Source organism: Ursus arctos, unplaced genomic scaffold, assembly GCF_023065955.2.
Source record: "Ursus arctos isolate Adak ecotype North America unplaced genomic scaffold, UrsArc2.0 scaffold_2, whole genome shotgun sequence".
NCBI lineage: Eukaryota > Metazoa > Chordata > Mammalia > Carnivora > Ursidae > Ursus > Ursus arctos.
This window is the reverse complement of record NW_026622874.1, coordinates 9,842,932-9,870,002: the sequence shown is the minus strand read 5'-3', so window position 1 is coordinate 9,870,002 and position 27,071 is coordinate 9,842,932. Positions and strand designations below refer to the sequence as shown.

At 35.4% G+C, this 27,071-nt stretch overlaps 1 protein-coding gene across 8 annotated transcripts in view; it reads right to left on the bottom strand.

Annotated features, from left to right (window-relative positions):
* DCAF6 (DDB1 and CUL4 associated factor 6) overlaps window positions 1–27,071 on the bottom strand; it is a 130,762-nt gene that overhangs the window by 12,261 nt on the left and 91,430 nt on the right. For 4 of the 8 annotated variants that reach the window (XM_026509446.4, XM_026509442.4, XM_026509444.4 and 1 more), the window contains 5 exons: window positions 26,024–26,141; window positions 21,447–21,559; window positions 20,203–20,286; window positions 19,685–20,012; window positions 14,592–14,633 (listed from right to left, as the gene is read on the bottom strand). In XM_026509446.4, the coding sequence (XP_026365231.1) occupies window positions 14,592–14,633; window positions 19,685–20,012; window positions 20,203–20,286; window positions 21,447–21,559; window positions 26,024–26,141 (685 nt within the window). The remainder of the gene's footprint in view (window positions 1–14,591; window positions 14,634–19,684; window positions 20,013–20,202; window positions 20,287–21,446; window positions 21,560–26,023; window positions 26,142–27,071) is intronic. The other 4 variants (XM_026509447.3, XM_026509443.3, XM_026509445.4 and 1 more) reach the window with 1 other exon arrangement.

The window sequence follows — 27,071 nt, the reverse complement described above, 5'->3', positions numbered from 1 at the left end:
GAAACTTCTGTTGTGTACTTTCAGAAAGACTGGAAATAATCTAAATGTTCAAAGGGAAAAGACATTAATTAAATAAATTACGTTACATCCATATATTGGAATACTTATACCACCATTAAAAAAGATAAGGAAGGGGCACCTGGCTGGCTCAGTTGAGACTCTTCATCTCAGGATTGTGAGTTTGAGCCCCACGTTGGAAAGAGAGAATACTTAAAAATAAAATCTTAAAAAAATAAATAAAATAAAAAAGATAAGGAGGATCCATAATCAACTACGTGAAAAATGTAGGCATTATACTGCCAAACCTGCAACATAGGTTAAAAATAATTTTTAGGGGGAAAATTCTATGTATGCATACAAAGGGTCTAGAAAACCAGACACCAATCATCAGTAACACTTTTTTAAACAATTATGTAACAATTTTGTACTCCTACTTTTATAATAAAAAGGTATTTTCTTTTTCATAAAATAGTATACTGTAAGTTGTACAGGTTTATTTAAAAGCATTTTAAAAACTTTATCCTATGCTTTGTATATCCGAAATAGGGGTCTACACATAAATTTTTAAATTACATAGTTAGAAACTTCCATGTAAAAACGTGAAATGTTTACTCTGATTTTCTCTTTCTGATTCAGAGGTGATATGAGAAGGATTAAGAGTTTAAATGCTCTCCAAAGAAACATAGTTGGATCTCTCTTTTTTCTGAAATAGAAGAGAAGACACTCTGAATCAGATACAAATACGTGATTAGCAAAAAACCAATAAAGAAAAAAACTCTTTTGTTAAGAAAGCAGAGCATCAGGTAGCAGAGGAAACAGAAATGAGCTTGCTGACAAACCAAAAGCCTCAGGAGCTATAAATGGGAAAAGAAATTATATAACAAATTAAGAATTTAGATAGAAGCTCAAATTATTTAAAACAAGATGTGTGGACAAAATTAAAGATGAATGCTTAATGAGATGATAATTAAGAACTAGTGAGGACAGTACCAGGTCAAAAATGTTCATTTCGTTTAAAAGTTAGCTGTAGAATATGGTCTAATTTACTGCTTAATGTTTGTTTGGCTTAACCATTCTAATTTTAAAATCTAGATCTCTATTATTCAGACATCAAAAAGAATGAAATCTTGCTATTTCCAATGACGTGGACGGAGCTAGAGTGTATTGTACTAAGTGAAATCAGTCAAGAGAAAGACAAATACCATATGATTTCACTTGTGGAATTTAAGAAACAAAACAGATGAACATATGGGAAGGGGAAAAAGGGGGGGGGGAACATACCATAAGAGACTCTTAATGATAGAGAACAAACAGGGTTGATGGAGGGGTGGTGGATGGACTAAATGGGGGATAGGCATTAAGGACACTTATTATGATAAGCACTGGATGTTATATGTAAGTGATGGATCACTGAATTCTATTCCTGAAACCAGTATTACACTATATAACTAACTAGAATTTAAATAAAAATTTGGAGGAAAATAAATAAATAAAATCTAGATCTCAAGTTATGTGATTTGTATTATACAGTTTTGATCCAAGATTAGGGCACCTACCACTATCCCACTGTAGGAAAATTATCTAAGAGAAAAAAAAGCTTCAAGTGCAGAAATTTCAAATTAGAAAATAAAAATAATGGTAGATACTATACCTACATATACAATCAGGTAATGTCCAACTCAGTTAACAGGATAAGCTTAAAATGAGTATATTGAAATAACTTTCCTAGAGGGTATTTCACAGGAAACACTGAAAAAATATAGGTCGTTGAAAATAATTTGTACTTTATTACTTTGCAAATTTGATCGAATGAAAATTAAAATGATACATATGTATGAAGAATGCCAATCAGCAAACAAATATTTATTAAAAGCCCACCAAATGCAAAGTTGTTTTGGAGAATATTATTCATTCTTTTATGATAGCTTTGCTAGTTTGGCACCCAATTTAAAAGTCATAAAAGTCATAAAAGACATTATAAAGTTACATAACCATAAAATTTCAGAAGTAAACAATAAAATCGTAGTAAGTATAAATTCCAATGCAATGGGGGAAAAAAAAGAAAAGCAAAACTAAAAAAAAAAAAAGATAAAAACTTAATCCTAAAAAAAGCAAGAAAGTAAAAAAAAAAATGGTAAAAGAGGATAATTAGAAGTTGGAAACAAGTTTAAATATAGCCATAATGATAGTAAATTTAAATAGACTAAATTCACCAATTGAAAAAAAGGAAACTGTCTAAGATACACAGGAAGCATGAGGACAAGGAAAAGTTTCAAGCCAAAGGATATTATGCAAATACTAATCAAATAAAAGGTGGCTTGGTTATATTAACATCAGACAAACAAAGATAAAAAGCAGCATTAAGAATAGAGAAGATTACTACATATATAATAAGTTCAATTTACCAAGAAGATATAACAATTTAACACATATGCACTGAATAAAAATAGCCTCAAAATGCATTTAAAAAGAAAATGACGAAACTGCAAGGAGAATTAGATAAATCCACCACTATAGTAAAGACTTCAACACGCTTCTCTATTTTATATGTCAAGCTGACAAAACAAACACACAAACATCAAAAATATAAATAATTTTAACAACACAATTAACAGTCTTGATCTATTGGCCATATATAAAATTCCGCATTAAAAATTAGAGTAATATTTTTTTTAAGGGCCCACGAAACATTTACAAATTTGACATGTACAAGGCCACAAAGTCAGTTTCTATAAATTTCAAAGAATGCATTTAACACAACCACATTCTCTAACCACAAGTTAGATGTTACTGAAAAAAAAGCTAAATGTATACAATTTAGGAAGTTAGGGGAAAAAAATAATAAACCACAAGGTAATTTCAAAGAAAACAGAAGAAAGGAAATAATAAAGAGAGAGAAAGCAGAAATAAAAAACCAAAAAGAGTAACAATATAGAGTTCTACCATGATGATGAAGAAAAAATTAAGGGAGTTCAAATAAATAATGTTATGAATAAGAAGGTGGTTATAACTCAAGACAGTAGAAATTAAATAGACAATAAAAACAGTATAATACATTTGCAAACTTGGATGAATGGACACATTTTTTAAAAACTTTCTAACACTGACTAAAGAAAGAGATAGTACAAACAGTCCTATAGCTATTAAAGAAGTAAACTAATACTTAAAAACCATCTCCAAAAGAAAACACAAGGTCCAGATGGTTTTATAGGTAAGATCTACTAAACTTCTACAGAAAAGATCATTCCAATCTTATACAAACTCTGGAAATAGGAAATATTTTTTTCTACTCATTCTCTGATGTTAGTGTAACTTTTTACCAAAAATAGGATCATGAAAATGTAAGAAAATCCACTCCAAATATAGATACAAAACTCCTTCACAAAATATCAACAAATCAAATCCAACAATGTATCAAAAAGATAATACATCATGATCAATTTAGGTTTATCCCAGGAATACAAAGGTTGTCTAACCCAGTTCTACACAGGAGGAGCTTGAAAGTCCTCACTTCAAACTGACAAGCAAAAAGCTGAACAGACTGAAAAATCAACAACTCTTCCTGGATCCATAAGAGAGGGGAGGACACAGGGCAAACTGCTTCCCTAAAATTGGAGAGACAAAGAGGTAAACAGGGAGTCACAGCTTAGCAGAACAGAGACTTGGAGGTAAGAATACCTGAACTGTGACCGAGGAACTGCTGGAGACTCAATGCGGACAGCTTTGAGAATTAAAAACTCCAGTGCAGGAACCCAGTCATAGGGGCCTTTCCCCACAATATTTTCAGATTTACCTCAAGGAGACAGACCAGATCGCCACACAAAATATTGGAGAAAAATCCTCTTGGGTTTCTGGCAGGGAGAGGGGAAAAGGAACCATTTTGAAAAATGCCAGAGCACTCTTCTCTTCTTAGTAAGGTCTGCTCTTAGGGGAAACTAGTTAACTAGAGCCTAACCTGCTGGGGTTAATGATAACCCCAGTATTATTATAATAAATAATCAAAGCCTAACAAACCTAGAAGAGGGAAATAGCCAACTATAGCCCACTCTGGCCATCCTATCCCACCTAAAGGGAAAGAAAAAACAAAACAAAACAAAACAAAACAAAACCCGAGGAACACTTCAAAAGGCCAGAGATGTAGGCTCACTAAAAGACTGAGACTTAATCTTAAGACTGTAGAATGCTTCCCCTCCCTCACAGCTCAGCACCACACTACTAGTTTAGTTAGAGCATTTCCTTTTACGTGGTACATCATCTATAGCTGGTAAAAGAACGACAATGCACACCAAAAGAGAAAAAACACAATTTGAAGAAACAGAGAAAGTTGGAATTAACAGACCAGGAATTTAAAACAACTATGATTAATGTAACTACAATTAATTAGGGGCGCTAATAAAGTACACAACATGTGAGAATAGATGGGCAATGTAAGCAGAGCACTGGAAATCCTAAGAAAGAAGCAAAAAGAACTGCCAGAGATAAAAAACAAACAACAAAATAAAAAAAAAAAAAACCAACACTGTAGCAGAAATGAAGAATGCCTTTGACAGGCTTATTAATAGACTGGACATGGCTGAAGAAAAATCCTTGACCTAGAAGATATATTAATAGAATCCTTGAAAACCAAAAAGCAAAGAAAACAAAGAATGAAAAAAAAGCCCTAAAACCAGAATATCCAAGGACTGTGGGATAACTACAATAGATGTAAGATAAGCATAATGGAAATCCCAGAAGGGGAAGAAAGAAAAGGAAAGGAGAGGAGAGGAAATAAAATAAAAATCTGAAATAATAATGACTAAGAATTTCCCTAAATTAATGTCAGACATCAAATCATAGATCCAGGAAGCCTAGAGGACACCAAGCAGGATAAATACCAAAAACAAACAAACAAACAAACCAAGCCAAACCAATACAAAAATCCTACAACCTAGACATATCATTTTAAAAATATAGAAAATCTGGGGCGCCTGGGTGACACAGCGGTTAAGCAACTGCCTTCGGCTCAGGTGATCCCGGTGTTCTGGGATTGAGCCCCACATCAGGCTCCTCCGCTGGGAGCCTGCTTCTTCCTCTCCCACTCCCCCTGCTTGTGTTCCCTCTCTCACTGGCTGTCTCTATCTCTGTCGAATAAATAAATAAAATCTTAAAAAAAAAATATATAAGGGGCGCCTGGGTGGCACAGCGGTTAAGCGCCTGCCTTCGGCTCAGGGCGTGATCCTGGCGTTATGGGATCGAGCCCCACATCAGGCTCCTCCGCTATGAGCCTGCTTCTTCCTCTCCCACTCCCTCTGCTTGTGTTCCCTCTCGTTGGCTGTCTCTGTCAAATAAATAAATAAAGTCTTTAAAAAAATATATAGAAAATCAAAGATTTTTTAAAAATCGTGAAAGAAGCCAGAGGAAGATAAACATCTTGCCTAGAGAGGAACAAAGATAAGAATCACATCCAACTTCTCCTCAGAAACTATGAAGCAAGAAGAGAATGAAGTGAAATATTTAAAACACTGAGAAGGGAAAAAAAAATCACCAACCCAGAATTCTGTACCCTGAAAAGTTATCCTTCTTCAGTGAATGAGAAATACTTTCTCAAACAAAAAGTAAAGGAATTTGTTGCTAATAGACCTGTCTAGCAAAAAATGTTAAAAGAAGTTCTTTGTAGAGAAGGAAAAAAATGTGAATCAGACACAAGGATCTACAGAAACAAAGGAAGAACACCAAAGAAGGAGTAAGTGAAGATAAAAGAAAAACTTTCATTTTTCTTAATCTTAGTTTATCTAACAGATAGTAGTTGTTCAAAATAGTAATAGCAATAATGTATTTCATGATGTATGTTTATGTATGTATCTTACGTGTCTATCTGCTTATGTTCAAGTGAAATGAACGACAGCAATGATACAAGGGACAGGAAGGACTTAGGGTTTTGTTATCATGATAGACACACTCCCTGTGAAGTGGTATAATATTATTTGAGAGTAGATTGGATTAGTTGTAAAAGTACATTGTAAACTCCAGGGTAACCACTAAAAAAAGTTTAAAAAAGAAGTATAGCTGATATGCTAAGAAAGGAGAGAAAATGGAATCATATAAAATGCTGAATTCAAACCACAAAAGGCAGAGAAAAAGGAAAAGATAAAAATAGGAACAAAGAACAAACAGAACAGTAAAGAATATGGTAGACATTAATCCAATTGTATCAATAATTGCTTCTAATGCCAGTATTCTAAATACATTAATTAAAAGACAGATTATCAGGGTGGATCAAAAAATATGACCCAACTATCTGTTGTCTATAAGAAATCTATTTAAAGACTCATAAGATTACAAGTGAATGTACGGAGAAAAACATACCACGCTAACACTGAACAAAAGAAAGCAAGAATAACTACTTTTTTTGGACGCAGCAGACTTCAAAGTAAGCAAAGGTATCAGAGATAAAGAAGAGCTTTACACAATGTCAAAGGAGTCCATTCCCCCTGAACAATCGTTAAGGCATATGTGCCTAACCAGAGAGAGTCAGAACATATGGGGCAAATGAAAGGAGAACTAGATGACAGAAATGAAAGGAGAACTAGATGACAGAAATGAAAGGAGAGCTAGATGACAGAAATGAAAGGAGAAATAGATGAATCCACTATTATAGCTGGAGACTTCAACACCCTTGTCTCAGAAAGGGGCAGATCCAGGAGGCAGACAGTAAGGACACAGCTGAACTCAACCACACCACTGATCAACTGGATACAACGGACATCGATTGACTACTTCAACCAACAATAGCAGAATACACACTCTTCTCAAGTTGAACGTTCACCGAAATAGACTCCATTCTGGGTCATAAGACACACCTGAAAGACTGGTGGGGTTTTTTTGTTTTGTTTTTTTAAGATTTTATTTATTTGAGACAGAGAGAGAGACAGAGCACAAGCGGAGGGGGCAGCAGGCAGAGGGAGAAGCAGATTTCTCACCGAGCAAGGAGCCTGATGTGGTACTTGATCCTAGGACTCTGGGATCATGACCTGAGCTGAAGGCAGATGCTTAACTGACTGAGCCACCCAGGCATCCCAAAAAATTGTTTAATATTAGGACATTTCCAAGTGTTATCTACTGTATTAGCAGGTTAAAGGAGAAAAAATACATGATAACTCAATAGATGAGGAAAATGTACTTGATTTAATCAATATTCATTCATGATAAAACTGTTAGTAAATTAGCGCAGCAGGGAACCCCCTAACCTGATAGACGGAATCTACAAAAACCCTAAAACACCAACCTAAATAAACTCATGCAGACATTCTTTTCAAAATCAGGAACAAGGTGTGATTTTTTACTATCCTCATTAACCAAAACACAGAAAGCAGTAAGAATGAACAGGAGGAAAGAAAACTCCTGTTCGCAATGATATGACTGTCTATATAAAAAAAACCCCAAAAACTAAAAGGAAATTACATGCCAATTAATAGATATAACAGAAAAATATTTGGGTGGATATAAGATCATTATACAAGCCAACTGAATTTCTTTCTTTTTTTTAAAAAGATTTTATTTATTTATTTGACAGAGAGAGAGAGAGAGATGGTGAGAGAGGGAACACAAGCAGGGGGAGTGGGAGAGGAAGAAGCAGGCTCATAGCGGAGGAGCCCGATGTGGGGCTCGATCCCAGAACGCCGGGATCACGCCCTGAGCCGAAGGCTGACGCTTAACCGCTGAGCCACCCAGGCGCCCCTAGTCAACTGAATTTCTAAACACGAGCAACAAACTATTAGGAGAGCACAAGTTTAAAACAAATGCATTTACACCAGCAATGAAGATGAAAGTGTCTATAAATAAAGATATTCTTATTTGTAGGAAATTATAACATGTTACTGAAAGACATTTTTTAAAAGATCTAAATAAATGTAGAGATAACTTAATATTGTTGAGGATAGTCAATTCTCCAAATTTATTTACAGGTTTATTACAACTATAATCATAATCTGATGACTCGTGTGTGGAACTTAAAATGCTGATCATAAAACAGACTAAAGGACAAAGAATAGCTAAGTCCTTTCTAAAGAAAAATAAAGAGACTTGAAGAGACTTAGAAGATATTAAGATTATAAAGATAGAGTAATTATAAGAGTATGATGTTGATGGAGAGGCAAACAACTGCCCAATAGAACAAAACAGAGAGCCCAGAAACAGACCTGTGTTTATATGGAAAGGAACTCTGTAATATGATGGGTAGCATAGCAGCACCCTGGGGAAATTCAACATTTAATAAATGAACTAGGAAAACAGGGCTATCTACATGGGCACACATATACATCATAAATAAAAATAAATTCCAGATGGATTAATATCTTAAATTGTCAAAAGACAACTTCAAAAGAAAATTTTCAGTTTTTGGAATTCCAGGGTAAGTAAGGATTTCTTAAATAAAAGGAAGTGATCTGGGATGCCTGGGTGGCTCAGTGGTTAAGCGTCTGCCTTTGGCTCAGGGCGTGATCCCGGCGTTCTGGGATCGAGCTCCGCATCGGGCTCCTCCGCTATGAGCCTGCTTCTCCCTCTCCCACTCCCCCTGCTTGTGTTCCCTCTCTCACTGCCTGTGTCTCTGTCAAATAAATAAATAAAATCTTAAAAAAAAAAAAGTGATCTGCATTAAAGAATGATAAAATTCAACTACATTAAAATTAAGAATTGTTCCTCAAAAGATGGCTTAAAAAAAAATCACAAACCAGACAAAATATTTGCACACTTACAAATGATACAAGTTAATATAAAAAATCTACTAAGAAGTCCTTAATAAATAATAAAAAAATCAACATGGAAAAGAAAAACAACTCAATTAAAACAACCCAGGAGAAAACCAGATATAGCCAAAAAACAAATGAGAGATGCATAATCTCATTTTGTAAATAGAGAAATGAAAATCAAAACCATGAGATACCACTGTACACCAAATCAATTAGCAAAATAAAAAAAAGTGACAAAACCAAGTTGTGGATCAATGTGATTACTTCGTGATTGTATTAATTTACACTCCCACTTTGGAAAACAATTTGAGGTTGTCTTGTAAAATTAAACATTCCATTCCTAGGTAGGCTATGCACCCCAGAAAAGCCCAAGGAGACATGTTTCAGAATGTTCAAACCAGCACTGTTAACAACAGCAAAACTGAAAACTTAAATGCCCATTAACAGAAAAAGGGATAAATTATGGAACAGTCATATAATGGATTACTATATAGCAGAAAATTGAGCACCAGCTACATGTAACAACATGGATGAATCTTAACATAATGTCGACTGAGAAAGAAATAGCAAATCCTAATCCCATATCCAGATGATATCCTTTTTTATCAAGTTTAAAAGTGGGTAAAACAAATTAAATGATATATTATTTTGGCATTTATATTTGTGATAATTTTTTGTTTAAAGCAAGGCATGATAAATATAACATTCAGAAGAGTGGCTGCCCCGGTAAGGTGGGCAGGGGGACAGAATGGAGAGGAGTATACACAGATCTAAGTTACCGGGAGTCTTTCAATTTTGGGTTGGGTGGTGGGTTTATGGATATTTACTTATTATTAAGTAAGTGAATAAAGAAAAGGAACCAAACATGAATCAACAATGATAGTGTGTCACAAACCAAGAATTACAAAAATAGAATTCTCCCCCTCCTTAGATTAGGTGAAGAGCCCTTGATGATGCCAGCGCCTGTGAAAAACTCTATCGCTGCAATTACTAACTTAAAATTATTTGTATGTGTCTGTGTATCCCAAGGAACCAAGAGCTAATGAAGGCTGTGTTGTCATTATCCTTCTATCACCAGCTTCCACCACAGTGTTTGGTTCATACAGGTTTATTGAATGGATAAAATAATAAATATGAAACTGATTCATCAAGAAATGTCAAAGGAAAAACAAAAACATCTCAAGGTATCAGCTATTTATTTGGGAGACAGAATTAAATAGAAAAAAAAACCTAGAACGAATCTAACATATAATTGACCTGAGAAAATAAAAACTTGGATTCCCGACTTCGTATTTTGATCCCTTCCTCTTCCCTAAAAGTCTTTGTATTTTATTTTTAATACAGCATATTCTAGAAAATTCTGTTTCTAAATGGTCAGCAAAATTTAAGATAATTCCAAGATCAAATTAGGAAGTTATAAAAATCAGAAATAGTCTATAAGCTCTATTTAAAAAATAAATAAATAAATTGGCACATTTAGAAGTTAGAGGACCAGACTAAAACATAAGGAGAAATTAAACAGCACTAAAAATATGAAATATGAATTACTTTGCCTGTTGTTTTCAATATGGTAAATCCTTTTATAAAACACCATTACAGGGGCGCCTGGGTAGCTCAGTCGGTTAAGAGTCCGACTCTTAATCTCAGCTCAGGTGTTGATCTCAAGATCGTGAGTTCAAGCCCCACACTGGGCTCCACACTGGGCGTGAAGCCTACTTAAAACCAGGGCAAACCAAAACCACCACCACCACCACCACCACCCACCATTATATTCAGCTGGAGTGGTACAAATTAATTGATATTATTGGTGTTATTAAAATGCCTTGTGGGGGAACAAAGAAATTTTAGGGTAGAAAAAAGGGCTTAATCAAAGACTGGGAGATGACTGATGTATTTAACAGGGAATTAAATGACTTAAGGAGTAATTCAGTTAGCCAAAGGAGGTTAATATAAAAGGATACTGTACTAAGGACAGAACATAAGGACATGAGTAGAATTCTAGCAGGTGAATTTTGAGTTAACCTATAGGAAGAAATCCCTTACTGTGCAGGTGTGAAAGAGTCTTCTAGTCTAGGTAGCTAACGAACTTGATACTCACATTTCAGAACGTAATTGCGAGAGCCCTTTCCAAATTGTGAGATTTCTGTAGGTGTTCCACAAGATGGGTTTGTGAAATGTGCAAAGTAAGGGATTAAGCAAAGCTGAAGAGTTTTTTGGTTGCAAGTTTTCTGAGACGCTTCGTCATGCTAGTTTTGTGAATCCCAAAAAGAGGTTTATACATAATGCAGTATTTCCCAAATTTTGTGACACCACTGTGAAGTGTCAGATCACTTAGGGCAACAAGAAAACAGCACGTGCTGCCCAGCAGCTTCTGGAAGTTCCTGCTGGAAGCACTCCTGTTCTGCAAGAGATCTTACTGTTCTGAGATCGCTCACAATGTTTCCTCCAAGAACCACAAAGCCATCGTGGAAAGAGAGGCCCAGCTGGCCGTCAGAGTCACCAAATCGATCCCAGGCTATACAGCGTGGGAAGTGAATAGATAGCTCGCGTGCACACTTTGTGGTAAATAAATCCTTGACAACTCTGGCGGCAGGAAAAAAAAAAAAAGACATGGACACGGGTTCCGTGCGTGTAGGGGTGGGGAATGTATTTTTCCCTCAAAATGTATTCGTAAAGTGACGAGACAGCGGGCCTGGATGCTGCTATCTTTAGAAGGGTCAGCTTCCAAGGCTGGCCCTTCGCTGGCATCTGGGAACTCGACCTGTGGAACGTTCCCTACAATGTACTGCCTGCCTGGAACACTGAATCCTAATGTACCTGCTTGCCCAGATCGCCTGTAATAAATAACATGAACACCTAGTTTCCTTCTGGGTCTGGAATTTAGGTAGCTGTGGTTGGGTGTGGAGGGTGTCTACATAACCAGCCCCCAATAATAATGCTGGATTTTGAATCTTAAGCAGGCTTCTCTGGACAGAAACACTACACAAGCGTTACTGCATTTTCTTGCTGAAGGAAGGAGTACGTTATACGGCCCATGCTGGGAGGGAGAATGTTGGAAGCTTATATATACTTAGAATCTTCCAGACTCTGTCTGATGCGTCTTATCCTTTGTCATAATTACAAGTGAATCTGAGTTCTGTGAGTCTTTTTAGGGAGTCATCAAATATGTGGGAAGGTTGTGCGACCTCTGAAACAATACAGTTGATGTCTGAACAACGTGGGAATTAGGGACATGGACCCCCCCCACATCCCGTGCAGTTGAAAATCTACATTAAGCTTTTAACTCCCTAAAAACTGACTAATAGCCTACCATTGACCAGAAGGCTTACTGATAGCATAAATAGGCAAGTAACACATATTTTGTACGTTGTATGTATTATATATTATCTACTTACAATAAAGTAAGCTAGAGAAAAGAAAATGTTATTAAGAAAATCATAAGGGGGGGTGTCTAGGTGGCTCAGTCAGTTAAGTATCTGCCTTCAGCTCAGGTCATGATCTTAGGGTCCTGGGATTGAGCCCCACATTGGGCTCCCCGCTCAGCGGGGAGTCTGCCTCTCCCTCTCCCTCTGCCCCTTCTTCCGCTTGTGCTCTCTCCCTCAAATAAATAAAATCTTTTAAAAAAATATTTAAAAAAAAGAAAATCATAAGGAAGAGAAAATTTACAGTACTGTAAATTTATAGTACTGTACTTATAAAAAAATCTGTATATAAGTGGATCTACACAGTTCAAACCCTTATTCAAGGGACGATAATTCATAGCTTTTTATTTATTTCAAGTTTAGGAAATCAAAGGAAGAAAACAGTAAGCCAGATCATCTAAGGAGATATGGATAAAAACTTAGAGTTTTAGATAAAAAGATGTCTTCTTTGCCAACTCTTATTTGCATATGCATGTATGTACTATTTTTTTTTTTAAGATTTTATTTATTCATTTGACAGAGAGAGAGACAGCCAGCGAGAGAGGGAACACAAGCAGGGGGAGTGGGAGAGGAAGAAGCAGGCTCCCAGCGGAGGAGCCTGATGCGGGGCTTGATCCTAGGACCCTGGGATCACGCCCTGAGCCGAAGACAGACGCTTAACAACTGAGCCACCCAGGCACCCCTGCATGTATATACTATTGGGCTAGCCTTAGAGGTGCTTACATCTTCTATACATATACATACGCATACCAGTGAAGTGTTACAGGCAGCGTTAACAGATGGACGGAAGCGCACACAGAAGAAATGCGCAGTCCTACTTGGGACTATGGAATGTATGGGCCAGGAAAAGTTTTAAAAAGAAGCAGCTTAAGATGAATGTTGAGTTGAGGTGGCCAACAGGATGGTGATGGTGATAGGAGGGCATTTCAGGTAGAGGGCACCGAGTGAGTAGAGCAACAGAGGCATTAAGTGTATTCAGAGACACTCCAAATAGGTCTGCTGTCGAGAGGTCCAGCAATTTCTGGCAGCAGCCACAACAGAGAATGCCCTACATACCAGGCAAAGGAGCTGGAGTTTTTGTCTCTCACAAGCACTGGAGAGCCCCTGGAAGCGGCTGTGATGAGGACACAGTTGGAAGCAGCTGGAGGACCGTTTGAATAGGAGACCAGGTGAAAGGCAATGAGGTAATAGCAGTTGAGTGAAGAGTAGGGAAGACCACCATTTTATTTATTATTAAAAGAAAAGATTAAATATGGCACTGATCATTCAGAATCTCAGCAGATTACAGTAAGACACAGTCACAGAACACTACAGGACAGTCCCCAACTGTCCCCTGCTATGTGAGCAGCACAAATAACGTGCAATAACTTTGTGTTTCTAATTTTATTTTTTCAATTTTATCTTAAGCAGAGCTCTACATTCCTTGAGCATCACCAATTGCTAAAAGGGGAGGCAGACTACACGTGTCAGGAAACAACTACCTTTGCTGAGAAATTGCTCCAGACGATCTCCATGTAGGAAAGAAAGAAGTGAGGTAAAGAAGGAGTCTAATCTCATTAGCGCTGAGGGAAGGGAAGCGTCACATTTTCTGCTTTACGTTTATTAGTTCATAGTTGTAAAAGCAGAAACTGGCTTTGAGTACTTGGGATAAAAGGTATAAAGCAGAAAGTCAAAGAGCCCTGAAACAAATTCCATTTTATGTTTTATAATCCCCCTTGTTTTAGAAACTAATGAATGGCAAATAACAGACATGTGTCACTGGAATTACGGACAAGATTGATTTTGTCAGTAAACCAGGTTTGGGGTAGATGAACAATGGGATTGAAGTTCACTTTAAAGTTGTATTTAAAAACGTACCCCACTGTTAGTCTTCAAATTATAGAAGTGTCTGAGAGTTAGAGATCATCTTGACATGTGACATTAAGTATTAAGCTATTTATAAGAAAACAGCTTTCTTTAAAAAAAAACAAACAGGATTTTAAACCTATGCACAGAATTAGACTCAAGTCCACTTTAACTTCTTGATCTCAAGGAAAAGGAGTACATTTGAATAATAACAAAAAGCTGCTATTGCTAATTGGTAGCTCAATCAAGTTTTAAAAAAAGTAAGTTGCATTCTTCAACAAAATATTCAAAATGAGTGACCACTACTTTAAAGCACACCATCTTAGAGTGTAGTCACTTTGTCATATGACACACGTGGAAGTGAACATCAGTCACATCCGCACACAGGAAATTTCTTTTCGTTCTATTCCCATGCAGTGCATGCAGCTAAATATAGTTTGTGAAAAGCAACCTGCTTTACAATGCTTAGCACTTAGAGTTCAGTAAGTTTAAAGAAGGATTAACTGTTAATAGGAAAGGTGGTTAGCTGTGGAAAAAGAGGACCTGGCAAATTCATCATAAAGAAAAAATAAAATAATGAAGGAACATACTGAATTACCTCATTATTCTATCACCTATTGTTGTTCCTCTGATATTAAATCTAGTGAAGGGAACACAATAACTAAAGTCACTCACAAAGACTTCAAAGAACCAAATATTTAAAGCATTAAGGTCACCACTTTAATCGTTAATCACCTAAATCTAAGAAAACTTTTGTTTCTCTTTGTGATTTAAGGTCTTATGTGAGAGTATGTCATTCAACTAAATGTATGAGGAAATTAAAGAAACAGAAACACTCACTGAAGACAGAGCAGAAGGAAGACTTTGCACTTAATCCCTTTTATCTTGAAATAGATGAGAACCGAAGCAGTCACAGAGTGTAGGGCGCTGCACTGACGCACAGCACCAAGGCCATCCCCTGCAAACACCTACATTATGCTCCCCAGGGCTGTGCTGCTCTTTTCAGAAAAAATCATTAAGCCCTGAGCTGACTCACTTGTCCTAACCATACACTGCAGAGCAAGCAAGCAAACAGTAACAGAGCTTTTAACTCTCTAGGAGTTCATTTCTTTCTCTACGGTTACTTTTTTTTTTTCTCTCTGCAATTTTCTTGAACAAAGAATACACTCGAATCATTAGAAATACGGAGAGTGATTGTGATGATGACTAAAGAGATGATGGCAAATTTAGAACACACGAAGAATTCTGACTTCACACATCAAGGCTATGTTCCACAGAGTCCAGACTAGGTAAATGGAACCACATTTCTATGCACATAAAAAAACTTTTTAAAAAGTGGTTAACAAGTAAGATCTTTCATATTTATGGAAAAAATCTTTAGAGCCTCTTGAGTGAGTCCATAACTAAAAACTTTCAAGACTATGTGAGAACTTCTTCAGGAAGCTCACTTAAATGCTTCTCACAGAGCAAAAAACCTCTTGGGTTTGGCAAAAGAAAGAGCTACCAGCCAGGCCATCATACGATTTACCGTAAGATTGATTTGGCACTGGGGAAACAGTTTATGTGAAGACCGTATAAATAGAAAACCATACCATGTTCCTTTCATTCCAAGGGCACACGTTTACATTTCTAAATCCAGTACATAAAATCACTAAGGGATACACACACTACTTTTATTTATTGTTTTTTTAATACCATCATTGGAAAGTATGTGTTTAAACGATTCTTTCTTTCTTCAATTTAGTTTCCATTTAAAGTTCTATGCTCTTGCCCTAGACAAAGTTAAAGGGGATCAAATATGTGGTGATTTAGACACTGATTTCATTGTTTTAAACTCTGTATATCTACCAGTAGAGGCATTTTACCACAGACTACAGTTGTGCTTCTCTAAGAGTAACTCGCTATAGAATAGGAATCAGCAAACTATGGCTCTTTGGACAAACCTGGCCAGTTGCCTGTTTTTTAACAGCCGGTAGGCAAAGAACAGTTTTTACATTTGTAAACAGTTACATTTTAAATGGTTATATAAATACCTACGTAAGAGCCTCCATTTTGCTTTATCTACTCCCTGGCTTTTTAGGAAAAAGTCGGCTGACTTCTGCTATAGACAGTCCCAGTTGTATTTGTACCGAGACCAGCTATCGTTAATGAGAACAGCATTCCATTTTAAAACATCTATGTTAGTTGTTAAGGCCTTTATTTTCTAAGACATTTCCTTCTCATGCTTGATCTCAGCCCAAAAGTGAAAACCCAAGTCATATTTATCTAACCAGATTATAAATGCAAATCTTTACAAAGAAATTATTACTTTGCATTGCAAAGAACTGTTTTGATATTTTTATTAAATGTGTGTCAAAAATGGCTTAGTTAACAAACTTTTTAGCTTTCATGTCAAAAATTAAATTTGGGGCAAAAAAAAATATGAGATCCACTATGTAATTCTTTATACACATTAAAGTACAGATCTAAGTATATACGTTTACCATTTTTCATATTAGGGCCATTTCTTTACTTCAACCAAACTAATCTCGACTGGGCTTCTCAAGCGGCAGCAATGAAGGAACTTTAAGACATGCGTCTTCTTAGTTGGGCACGTCATCGAAGTACGAAATGTATCCTTAGATACTAAGAACCAAATGGTACGATTTTTACAATAGAGCTTTGAAATCTTTTGTCCCTTTGGAAACAGAAATTCTCAGAAATCATAGCTTACTTACAAGCTGGTAAATGATTCTTTTCGTGTTCTTAAGAAGCAAAATATCCTCAACTTTCTCTCTTAAGAATAAAAGTCAACATACCTATTCTCCAAATAGAGAAGATAAATGGGCAGTTGTCTCAAGGATGAAGGATCCTTAGAAAGGTGCAGAAATATTAAAAATATATCTTATACAGGTAGTTCAAGACTTAATCAAGATGGTGCTAAGGAAGTTAGGAACTATAAAAATTATTTAGAAAAAAATCAGAAGGAAGATTTTTTCACGATTTAAAAATTTTTGGCAAATAGTTAGAAAAGAATAATGCCAATTTCAAAGAAAAACTGATGTAGTTGTGAAAGTCACTATAATCCTTTAGCATCACCTTGGAATGTACATACATGTAACACTGTATTTCACTTCACTTATTGATTAAAACTGTTCCATGGCTTATGGATTTGTCCTTGCTTCTTTAAGAAGTAAGTTTCTTAAAGGGTAAGAATTTTATTATTCTTCTATTATTCTTCAGTAAGTTCACCACTATGTTCTACAGAATAAAACAAAATAATATATGGGACAAACTAAGGCTATATTCCTGAACTGAATATACAGAATATTAAATAATATGTAATAAATAATTTTTAAAAATCAGGGAAGCCAATGTAGACCCAGAGGAGGTGTCAGATCTGGATCTAACCCTGAGAGCACGAACTTGAGAGTACACACATGCAGCGGGGTCAGCTCAAGGCCACTGTCCCTGATTTCCTTGCCTCTGAAACATTCTGCTCTAGGTTAGCACCTGGGCCTCCTGGAGCAACGAGGCTACTGGTGCCAACTATGTGGCAGATCCAAACCCTAGGCGAATCCCTAAAACATAAATCATTTAAGTATTATGAAAATGATAAATAAATGATCAAGCTCAATGGAAAGATATTATAGTTTCAGGTCATATCTTCAAACTAGGGATAATACGCCACAAGAAGTTTTAGGTTCTCTAGGACCCACTCTCCCCACCAAATCCTCCTTCTCACTGATGTTATACTACTGTGTTTAAAAAACCAAACAAATAAAAAACCTTTTTAGGTCTAGAATATATAAAAACTCTGCTTAGCACCTTAGTTTCCTCAGCTATAAAGTAGGCTTGGTATAAAAGTGTTATAATTAGCTTCGATAGAAGATGCTAAATAATTAGGATTATTTTGCAAGTATCTAATATCTATTAAAAATATATTAATTTCTTATTTAAACAAATAAACCTGGTAAATGATATGGTCCATTTTACTAGGAAGTGTATACTTAAATTTTATTTTCAATTATGACCTCCGCATCACTTTAAGTTACATAAGTACAGAAAAAAACAAGGACATATATTCACTTATATAAATAGAAGGCCATAAATGTATAAGCCTAAAATAATTATAGACTCTCCACCCTGGATTTTAGAAACCATCAATTTGATTTTCAAATTGTGCTATGCTTGCTAACCTTAATTGTACACGTGAAGTGGTGATGATATCCCTCTGGGTCTGGAAAGAAACAACTAAGTTTAACTTGTCTAAAATAGAGACGAAAAATGCTAAAGACTAACGTGTGGCAGGTAAAGAGAAGATGTTTGGTTAATTTCTAAGTACAACTAATGGGAGGGATTGCGTCCTTTACATTTAAAAACAATGCCATTGCCTAATAAGCATTCTGACTAAATATAACTAAAGGAAGATTTGCAACTAAAGATACATAACTAAATTATAAATAAATATCCTCTCCTAGTTACAAAAGGCAGTTTTGCTGAACTCAAGCAGTACTGTTTGGGATTTTCGCTTGTCCTCGGTCAGTCCTCATCCCTAAAGCCATTCTCACTGTAATTGGTTTTAAAGTCTGAGTAGCCACACAGACATCTTGGTTGCTTAACACAGCTGTCGTTTACTTAGTGCTTTCAAACTGGACAGGTCCTAGGACTGAACAATTGGTGGATTTTTAAAATTTCTCATAACCATTCTAGATAGTCATAGCCCCGTTTTATAGATAAGGAAACTGAACTTTACAAAAACATTAAGTAATTTAAATGAGGAAATACAGCTAAGTAGTAAAACCAGGATTCAAACCCACATAATAATGTTCTTGATCATTAATTTATCACTAAAGAATGGCACTGTTATATCATCTTTTTATTATATTTCTCACTTGACCTAAACATCAGAATATTTCATAAACAGTATATTGAGCATGGAAATATGTGAAATGGTTCTTCACACTTGTTTAAGCTTAGGAACTTAAAGATAAAATTTTATTCTCTGGGAAAGGGCAGAGCTTATAATGAAATAAGATAGCATTATCTGCAGAAACAGCTTTTAAAAAGTATGGAATGCAATACGCTTTGAAAGATTTGTTTTATCTACTAAAAAATAAGATATATTCGTATGATCACACAAAATAAAAAATGAGAAAACTATATGAACATGTGAGCAATTCTTTATTGTAGTTACGTTGGTTATTTGGTGTAATTTTTCATTTTCTAAACTGAGTTATTTAGTAGAAATCACAGAAAAACATAAGGTTCTCTAAAAGAGAACTTCTATCACACTACCTTAACCCAGGGTCAGTAGAAAAACAGAACATTAAAGAAACTGAATGTTAAATGAAACAAAACTGATAAAGGCCAGGCTGTCTACAGGGCAGTCTGATGGCTAAATATAACCCTGACTTCATACATAGCCTGTTGGTCGTTCTCAACATTCCTTTCTCTTGGTCTGTAAATTGAGGAGCAGCAAGTCTCAACGCTGGAGAGACAGAGCAGTGAGACTTTGTATTCCCCTCTTAATGCAGTTTGCTCAAAGAATGTAATACATAAAATCATTTACAGTTTAAAAAACTCTGAGTTCATATGACTGAGACACCCTTAGAGAAAGCAACTGTAAAAAACGGAGAGATTCCTTTATGTAACTTCAAAGTCCTGTGAATTGTATTTTTTATAGTTCATTTTAATCAAAAATTTACCAACCTATCACCAGGTCCGGCTCGATACCTTGCACCTGGGATCAGGACTGGGTCGTCATCACTGTCATCTGTGTCCTGGAGAGCAGAGTCCCTGGCTAATGTTTCCTCGTGAGCCAAAGGCCCGATGGCTTCTGTTTGTGACTGAGGCTCAGGATTGGTGGTATTTTGATCGGGAGCACCTTCAGTGCTGGTTTGATCTGAAGTTCCTGGTTCCTTGCCTTGTTCAGACGAAGTGGATTCTTCTGGAACCCCACAAGAGCTATCAAGATTGAAGTCATTTCTTTCTCCTGAGCTGGAATCTGATGGCTCAGATGTGAATTTATCTGATTGTGCTGTCAGAAAATAAGGTGAAACAGTTGGTCTTGTCAGCAACATTGTTTAATCTAACTGGAAGCTCTCCCTGTAGGGAGAGAATTCCGTAACACATCTATTTGGAAATGGCCTCTAACTCAGGAGAGGGTAACAAATTATGGCTTATTTTCTCACATGAAGCAATTATCTAAACAGAACAAGACAACTCACCTGCATCTATACGGTTCTGAGTGTTTTCTGAGGATGTACCTTCCTGATATGTTGTCACATCCTCTGATGATTCTTCAAGAGCTTCTGGGAAATAAATAGACCAAATTACCATTAAATCCAATTTTTTAAAAATAAAAATAAATACCAATTGAAAACTCTAGCTTTCCTCTTATAAGTAGCTCCTGATCTTTTTTCAATCACAGAATCTTCTGACACTCAGATATATCCTCCCCTCAGTATAATGCAAATATATATGTACAAACCAAATTGTACAAACACTATCAAGGATGGATGAGAAATCCTGCCCACTGCCTCCTCCCAAAGCCCACGCATGGACCTTCATGAACTCTTCGTTTAGAATTTCTGCTTTCAATCACCCCTCACAACTGACATTACTTGGTCTTGCCTTTTTGCTAAACTTCACAAAATCTAAACTTAAAACTGAGTATTTTTCTATCCCTTCATTATGTAACTGGTATAATCCCAACTATCATGAATAGTAAAGTTGACCCTACTATAAATTCTGTTTTGGCCACTGAAAATATTTATTTCTGGGATTTAACTCCAAGACCATTAGGGATCAGTCTTTTTTGTTCCTGACTGCACATCCGCTCACCAGACAGTTCTTTTACACATATTTAATTCTTGTAAACTGCTACATTGAGGTACCTATTCATTTAATAAGAAGTAGAATTCATTTATTCCTTCATTTACCAAGTATTTATTGAAAATCTGCATTTCTAGGCTCTGTACTAGACACTTATTTCATATAATGGTCATGAAAAATATTCTAGGAAAGGGTTCTGAAAAAGTCCCTAAATGGCATTTCCTGTATGAAATAAGATTCACTCATAACCCATTCAAATTTTATTCCTTTTTTCCCTTTACAAGCCACCTATAGTCTTTGAAAAAATCAAGGCGGATACTATGGATTTTGCTGCTAAGTATAAAAAGATCATTCAAACTAACATTTACATCTCACATATTTTCAGTGCGATGACCACCGGCCTGGCCTCTGTGTCCACAGAGAGACACTGTGCTTCACTGTGACTCCCCATCTAAAATGTGTAAGGCCCCCGCCATTTGCATTTGCTATCTGTTCATCAATAGTAATATCTGGACTACTGCGGCAAAGGGAATTTATTAAAAACAAGAAATAGAACTGCTGCCGCAAAGGAACAGAAAAGCAGGTGGACATCGAACACTGGGTTTTCATAATGATGAAAGCAAAACAACACCCTTACTTGTGTCACTGTCCCCCGGTGGCTGCACAGAGCTCTCTGGGGCCAAGGGTCCCTCCTGACCCTCGGATTTGCAATGGCTCCCATTTCCTCTAGAACTTGAGGCAGTACTGCTCCTACCATCAGAACAAAATAAGTGGTTCCACCAAGAAGTTAATAAATACGAACTTTTAGGATGATTTTTACATTTTACAACTAGAGAAACAAAAAAGTCACACCAGAAATAAAATATAGGATTTATTAATTTAGTAGTACTTGTAAAACACCACTTTCAAAGATCAAGGTGATTATTCTAATCCCCTTTAACCTTAAAAAAGAGATTTAAAAATACAAAAGGACCACCACTTCTTCACGATTTTGATGCTTCTATAATCAGGTATATATTTCTATTGAATTTTAATTTAATTACATAGACCCCCTTCTTGTCCTCCCCACAGATGGTTCACCGCATCCCAATTCTTCCTGGTTTTACAGACTTTGATCATATGTCCTTTCAGACTTTGTTGTTCTAGGCTATTTTTAAATTAATACTTGAAAAGAGACCCGGATAGTTCTTTGGTCCTTGAACTGCCCTCTGTGGATCACTTCCACTTCCGGGTTCCTGTTCAAATATGGCAGGTGACTGATCACTATGGTTTTGTAGAAGGCTAGGATAATGTTTCATGTTTTAGTTTTAATACCTACCTGATAATGACTATAATTCTGTCAGCATTTTTGGCTAGAGCAGAATACTAGATGGATTTAAATAATTTTCAATGAATATTCTGTGATAAATCATGGCCTATGTGTAAGGTGGGGTTTGAATGGGAAAGAAAATAGAGGAAAATGTACAACAATCTAAGATTAAAATTAAATTCATAGAAATGCAATAATTTCTTAGATTTAGAATAAATGTGAACAAGAAAAAAAAAAGCTTAACAATTACAGTACTTACAGACATATAGCAGTGACTCAATAAACAATGCAGATTATCATGGACTTTTGGCCAAGATTTTATAGAAACTCTTTTAGGTTAACTGCAAAAGTCAATTTGATTTTTTTTAAAGGGCACCCATGTATAATATGATTTTTTTTTTTAAAGAATGTATATCTACATGGGTATATATGCAGAGAAAAATGTCAGAAAGGCTATGCACCAATGTTAAGCGTCATCTCAGTAGGATTATCTCCAAGTGAGTTTTTCCATACTTTTCTCTAGGTTCTGAATTGTTTTTTTCAACGAACATGTTGTTTCTTTTTAACCAGAAAGAAATATATAGCAATTTTGGTAAAGAGAAGCCAATGTGATATAGAAATCCTTTTTTTCCATTGAGAAAGCTATGATACAGGCATAAATAAAATGCTCAGTGTATAATAGTTATGATAATTGAAACATGGTACTGATGTAGGAAAACAGAGCCATTAGTGGAAAAGACAATGTAACCAAGTAAATATATTTAGCATATGTTAATATGGCATTTTAAATCACAGAAAAAAGAATAAATTGTTCAATAAATGGTACTAAGACAAAGGAACAGTCATGTGGAAAAATTAAGCTATAGCTCTACGTCATACTTCATGGCAGAATAAACTGTAGAAGGATTAAACACGTATTTTTGATATAAAATCACAGAACTGTAAGAGGAAAATAAGAAGAAGCTTTCCCCCTAATCCTGGGAAGGACAGGCTTTTCTAAGCATGAGCTCACAGGCTGAAACCATAAAGCAAAACTACCGTAAGTAAACTGAAAGACAAACAACAAACTGGGAAAAATACTTGCAACAGATGAAAGACAAATGGTGTCATCCTCACTTAATTCTGTAATAAATAAATAGTTCTTATAAATCAATAAGAAAAAGATAAACACTGCAGTAGAAAAATGGGCAAAGGATACGAAAGGCAGTTTACAAACGATGGTAACGTAAAGCTGGCATGTGGGCCTATCACGGGCCCGTCAATGTGCCAAGTGCTATGTACTTTTCCTGTGTGATCTCATTAAATCTTCCCAACAAACCTCTGAAGTAGGTTCTCTTAAATATGCCCGTTTTCAGATGAAAACACTGAGATTCAGAGAGGTTCAACACCTTGTCAAGTTTAACATCCGAGCTCTTAGTGTGCTCTACTGCCTCATTCTGTCATCAAAGAAACTAAAATAAAAGCAAGACTCCATACTGGCAGAGATGAAAAAGACTGCATACCTTCCTGAATTCTCCTTTTACCATTTTTTTCCTTTTTTCTTTCATAATCAGAAAAAAAAGCTATTTTTTGATAAAGAAATAAGAAACCAATGAATGAGAGAATGTAATTCATGGTCAGTTTTTAGAGAAGGAAAAGTCGCATTCAAAAGAAGAGTGGGACTAAAGATCTTTGCTAAAAAAATGCTCCGGTGAGATGCTTTATAAAAAACCAGCCTTTTCTGTACAGAAACATGAGAGTAGAATAGGAAAGACATTAAGAATAACAATCTTCTATGATCTTAAATTATGTATTAAGAAAAAGGGTCACAGATATCATGCATGATTATAAGACGTTGAGTTCAAATGCTAGGGCTCATAAAGAAATTAGAAATTCTACTGACTGTTCAGCCTTCAAATATGTATCGAGAATCCAATTTCTTCTTACTATCTCCACTGCCCTCTCCCCCTCTCCCACCTTTCTTACTGTCAAAGTCTTTCAACTGGTCACCTGGCTTCTACCTATGGCCCAGTCTGTACACAGCCATCAGAGACATCCTATATCCTTTTAAATATGCTCCTCACTTACCTGGCTGACCTTCTTTGCTACTACTTTCTCTTTTGGTCATTCCACTCCAGCTACACGGGTTTTCTTAAAGTTCCTTGAATGTACTCTGTCTGTTCCTGCTTCAGGGCCTCTGAACTGGCTTTCTCTCTGCCTACAATGCTCTTCCTCCAGATTTATGCATGGCTTCCTCCTTCTTACCCTTCAAGTTTCTGTCCAAACACCATCTTCTCAATGATGCCTACCCTTGCCCTAGGCCTCCCAATCACCCCTTACTTGCTCTATTTTCTCCCATAGCACTTAGTACCTCCTACCATACTATACAATTCACTTATTTACTCTGCTTATTGTCTGTCTTCCCCTAGAATGTAAGTTCCAAGAGGACAGGGTTTTTTTGCCAGTTTTTTTCACTGATGCATCCCCAGTGTCTAGAATAGTCTCTGGAACATAGAAGGATTTCAATAATATTTGAAAATACTACTTAATCAAAGATTTTAATGTAAAATACATACACATATAAACACAAATGGAAACCAGTGAATTGGAATAAATAATATCACATATCAACATATAATTATATATTAATAAATAATATATAACTACATATTATTTATATATTATACCAGCATATAATATATAATAATATACGACTGAATATATTAATATAATAATATATTAATTACATAACATAATTAATATATTGGTTATCAGATTATTACATATTAATCATATAATTATATTAATATGTAATTATTTATATATTAAGAAAGATTATATTACCTATATATTAAATCACATTAATATAGAAATAAATTTAAATACAAAATTTTGGATGCTGTCCCAAGCAAAAGGCCATGAAAAGAATATAAGAGGCTCACATAACTTGGTTTTTTTAAAACATAACATTTAACTAGATTAATGAACCATAAGTATAATCAGAAATGTCATTAAAGAGAACCTAGACAAAATATAAAGTTCAACCTTACTAGGAATCAATTAAATAAAAATGACAATTATTTTAAGATCAAATACACAAGTTTAAAATAAATGAATATACTGATATTGAACACTGGCCTGGGGACTGCAACATGTGTGCGTTTTCCTATGCTGCTGGGAGAAATGTAGTCACAGAAGAGCCCTTTGAAAATAATTTGGCAACATTCTATGACCTAGATAGTATTCACTTCTAAAAATACATCTCGAATCAATAATCTTAAAGGTAGGAAAAAGCTTGTAAACAAAATATTTATCATTTTAAACAAAGGTAAACAAATTCACCACCTGATGAAAGGGAAATGGTTAAGTAAACTATGGTAAATCTAACTGATGGTATATTACACAGCTTTTAAATTTGTATTTATGAAAATTAAGTAGAAATGTGGAAATATTTATTATGGAGTTAGGCCAAATAAATGCAGGAGAGAACAGAATATGTTCAGTATGATTTAAAACTACATTTTAAAACCCAAAACCATACATACATATATGTACATTAGGACCAAGACTGCAAAAAAGCTCCAAAATGTTAGGTTTATTTTTTAGCACTAATGGTCTATTGGTGATTAATTATTTTTTTTATCTTTTGCATTTTCTATCAGAAGAAATATTCCAGGACCAACAACATCAGCGTCTCCTGGGAACTTTTTAGAAATGCAAATTCTCTAATCCCACCTCAAACTTAATCAAGAGTGGGGCCCACTAACCTGTGTTTTAACAACCTCTTCAAGCCATCTGAAGCATACTAAAGTTGAGAACCAATGCATTACAGCAAAACAAAACATAAAGATGATGAAGTGCTAAAATAATATCTAATACAATCCTACAAAACGGCTAAGAACAGCTTTACAAAAATATTAACTTACCATTCATCTGTAAAGTTCAGTTTTATTGTGCTTGTAGTTGTTCCTTCTGTGCTGTAGTGCAAACTTAAAACTGGTTCACCTGTCCCTGGTTTGGGGCTCAGCTTTTCATTATTGTTATCTGAAAATTGTGTTTAAAACATTTGAAAAAGTCTCTGAAACCAATAAAAAGATGACATTTCCTAAAATTTATAAAACTTAAATTAGGTTGTCCTTGTCATAATTCTTTCTCACATGTTATGGTTCTCACTTGAAGTTCAAAAGCAAGTGTTATAGAAACACTCTATTTCAAAGTGGCATTGCATCAAATTCCAGCTTTGTGTACATGACTCCTTTTCATTGAGATGGGAATTACACACATTTGAGAACCGTATTTCGTCATTAGGAAATCAAAGATTATTAACAAGCAATGAGATATGTTATAAACTGGGACTTTCGTTTCATGGAATGCTCCTCTTTTTATTCTTTAGTTGCTACAGCATCAAGAATAACACTGGCTCCTTCAGAAACACTGAGAAGGAAGATGCTGGGGCTCTGAAATTTTGCGACAACTGAAGGCTATCAAATTCTTTCTGTTCTTTCAAATTCACAGATGTATAATCTAGAAAGGGAGTAGAGCCTGTACTCTATTGGGAGGGGAGGAAAAGAAAACGATGTGCTTTTGATATTTATAAAACTCTCTTTGCTATAAGACCATATGTTTTGGTATATTTCCTCTTCCTCTCCTAATCTTGCAAGGAATTTGTTTCCTAAATTATGTAAACGGTAATTTCACCTTAAGAATCTACAGGGGATGTCCATGGTATATATATCTCTCAACATATTAAATCTTCGTAAAATGGCAAATAAAATCAAGAAATTCTACAGAAATTGATACAGATCACTCCAAAATCATCCTTTCCCGCACGTCCCCACCTCCCCCCAGCAAGAGTACATGGATATTCAAAGACAAAATAAAATAGAGCTTTAAAATTTTTTCTTTTTATGACGATTAATAGCTTGTGGAAACATTAACATACATAGAAAATACAAACTGCTATAAAATCAAACA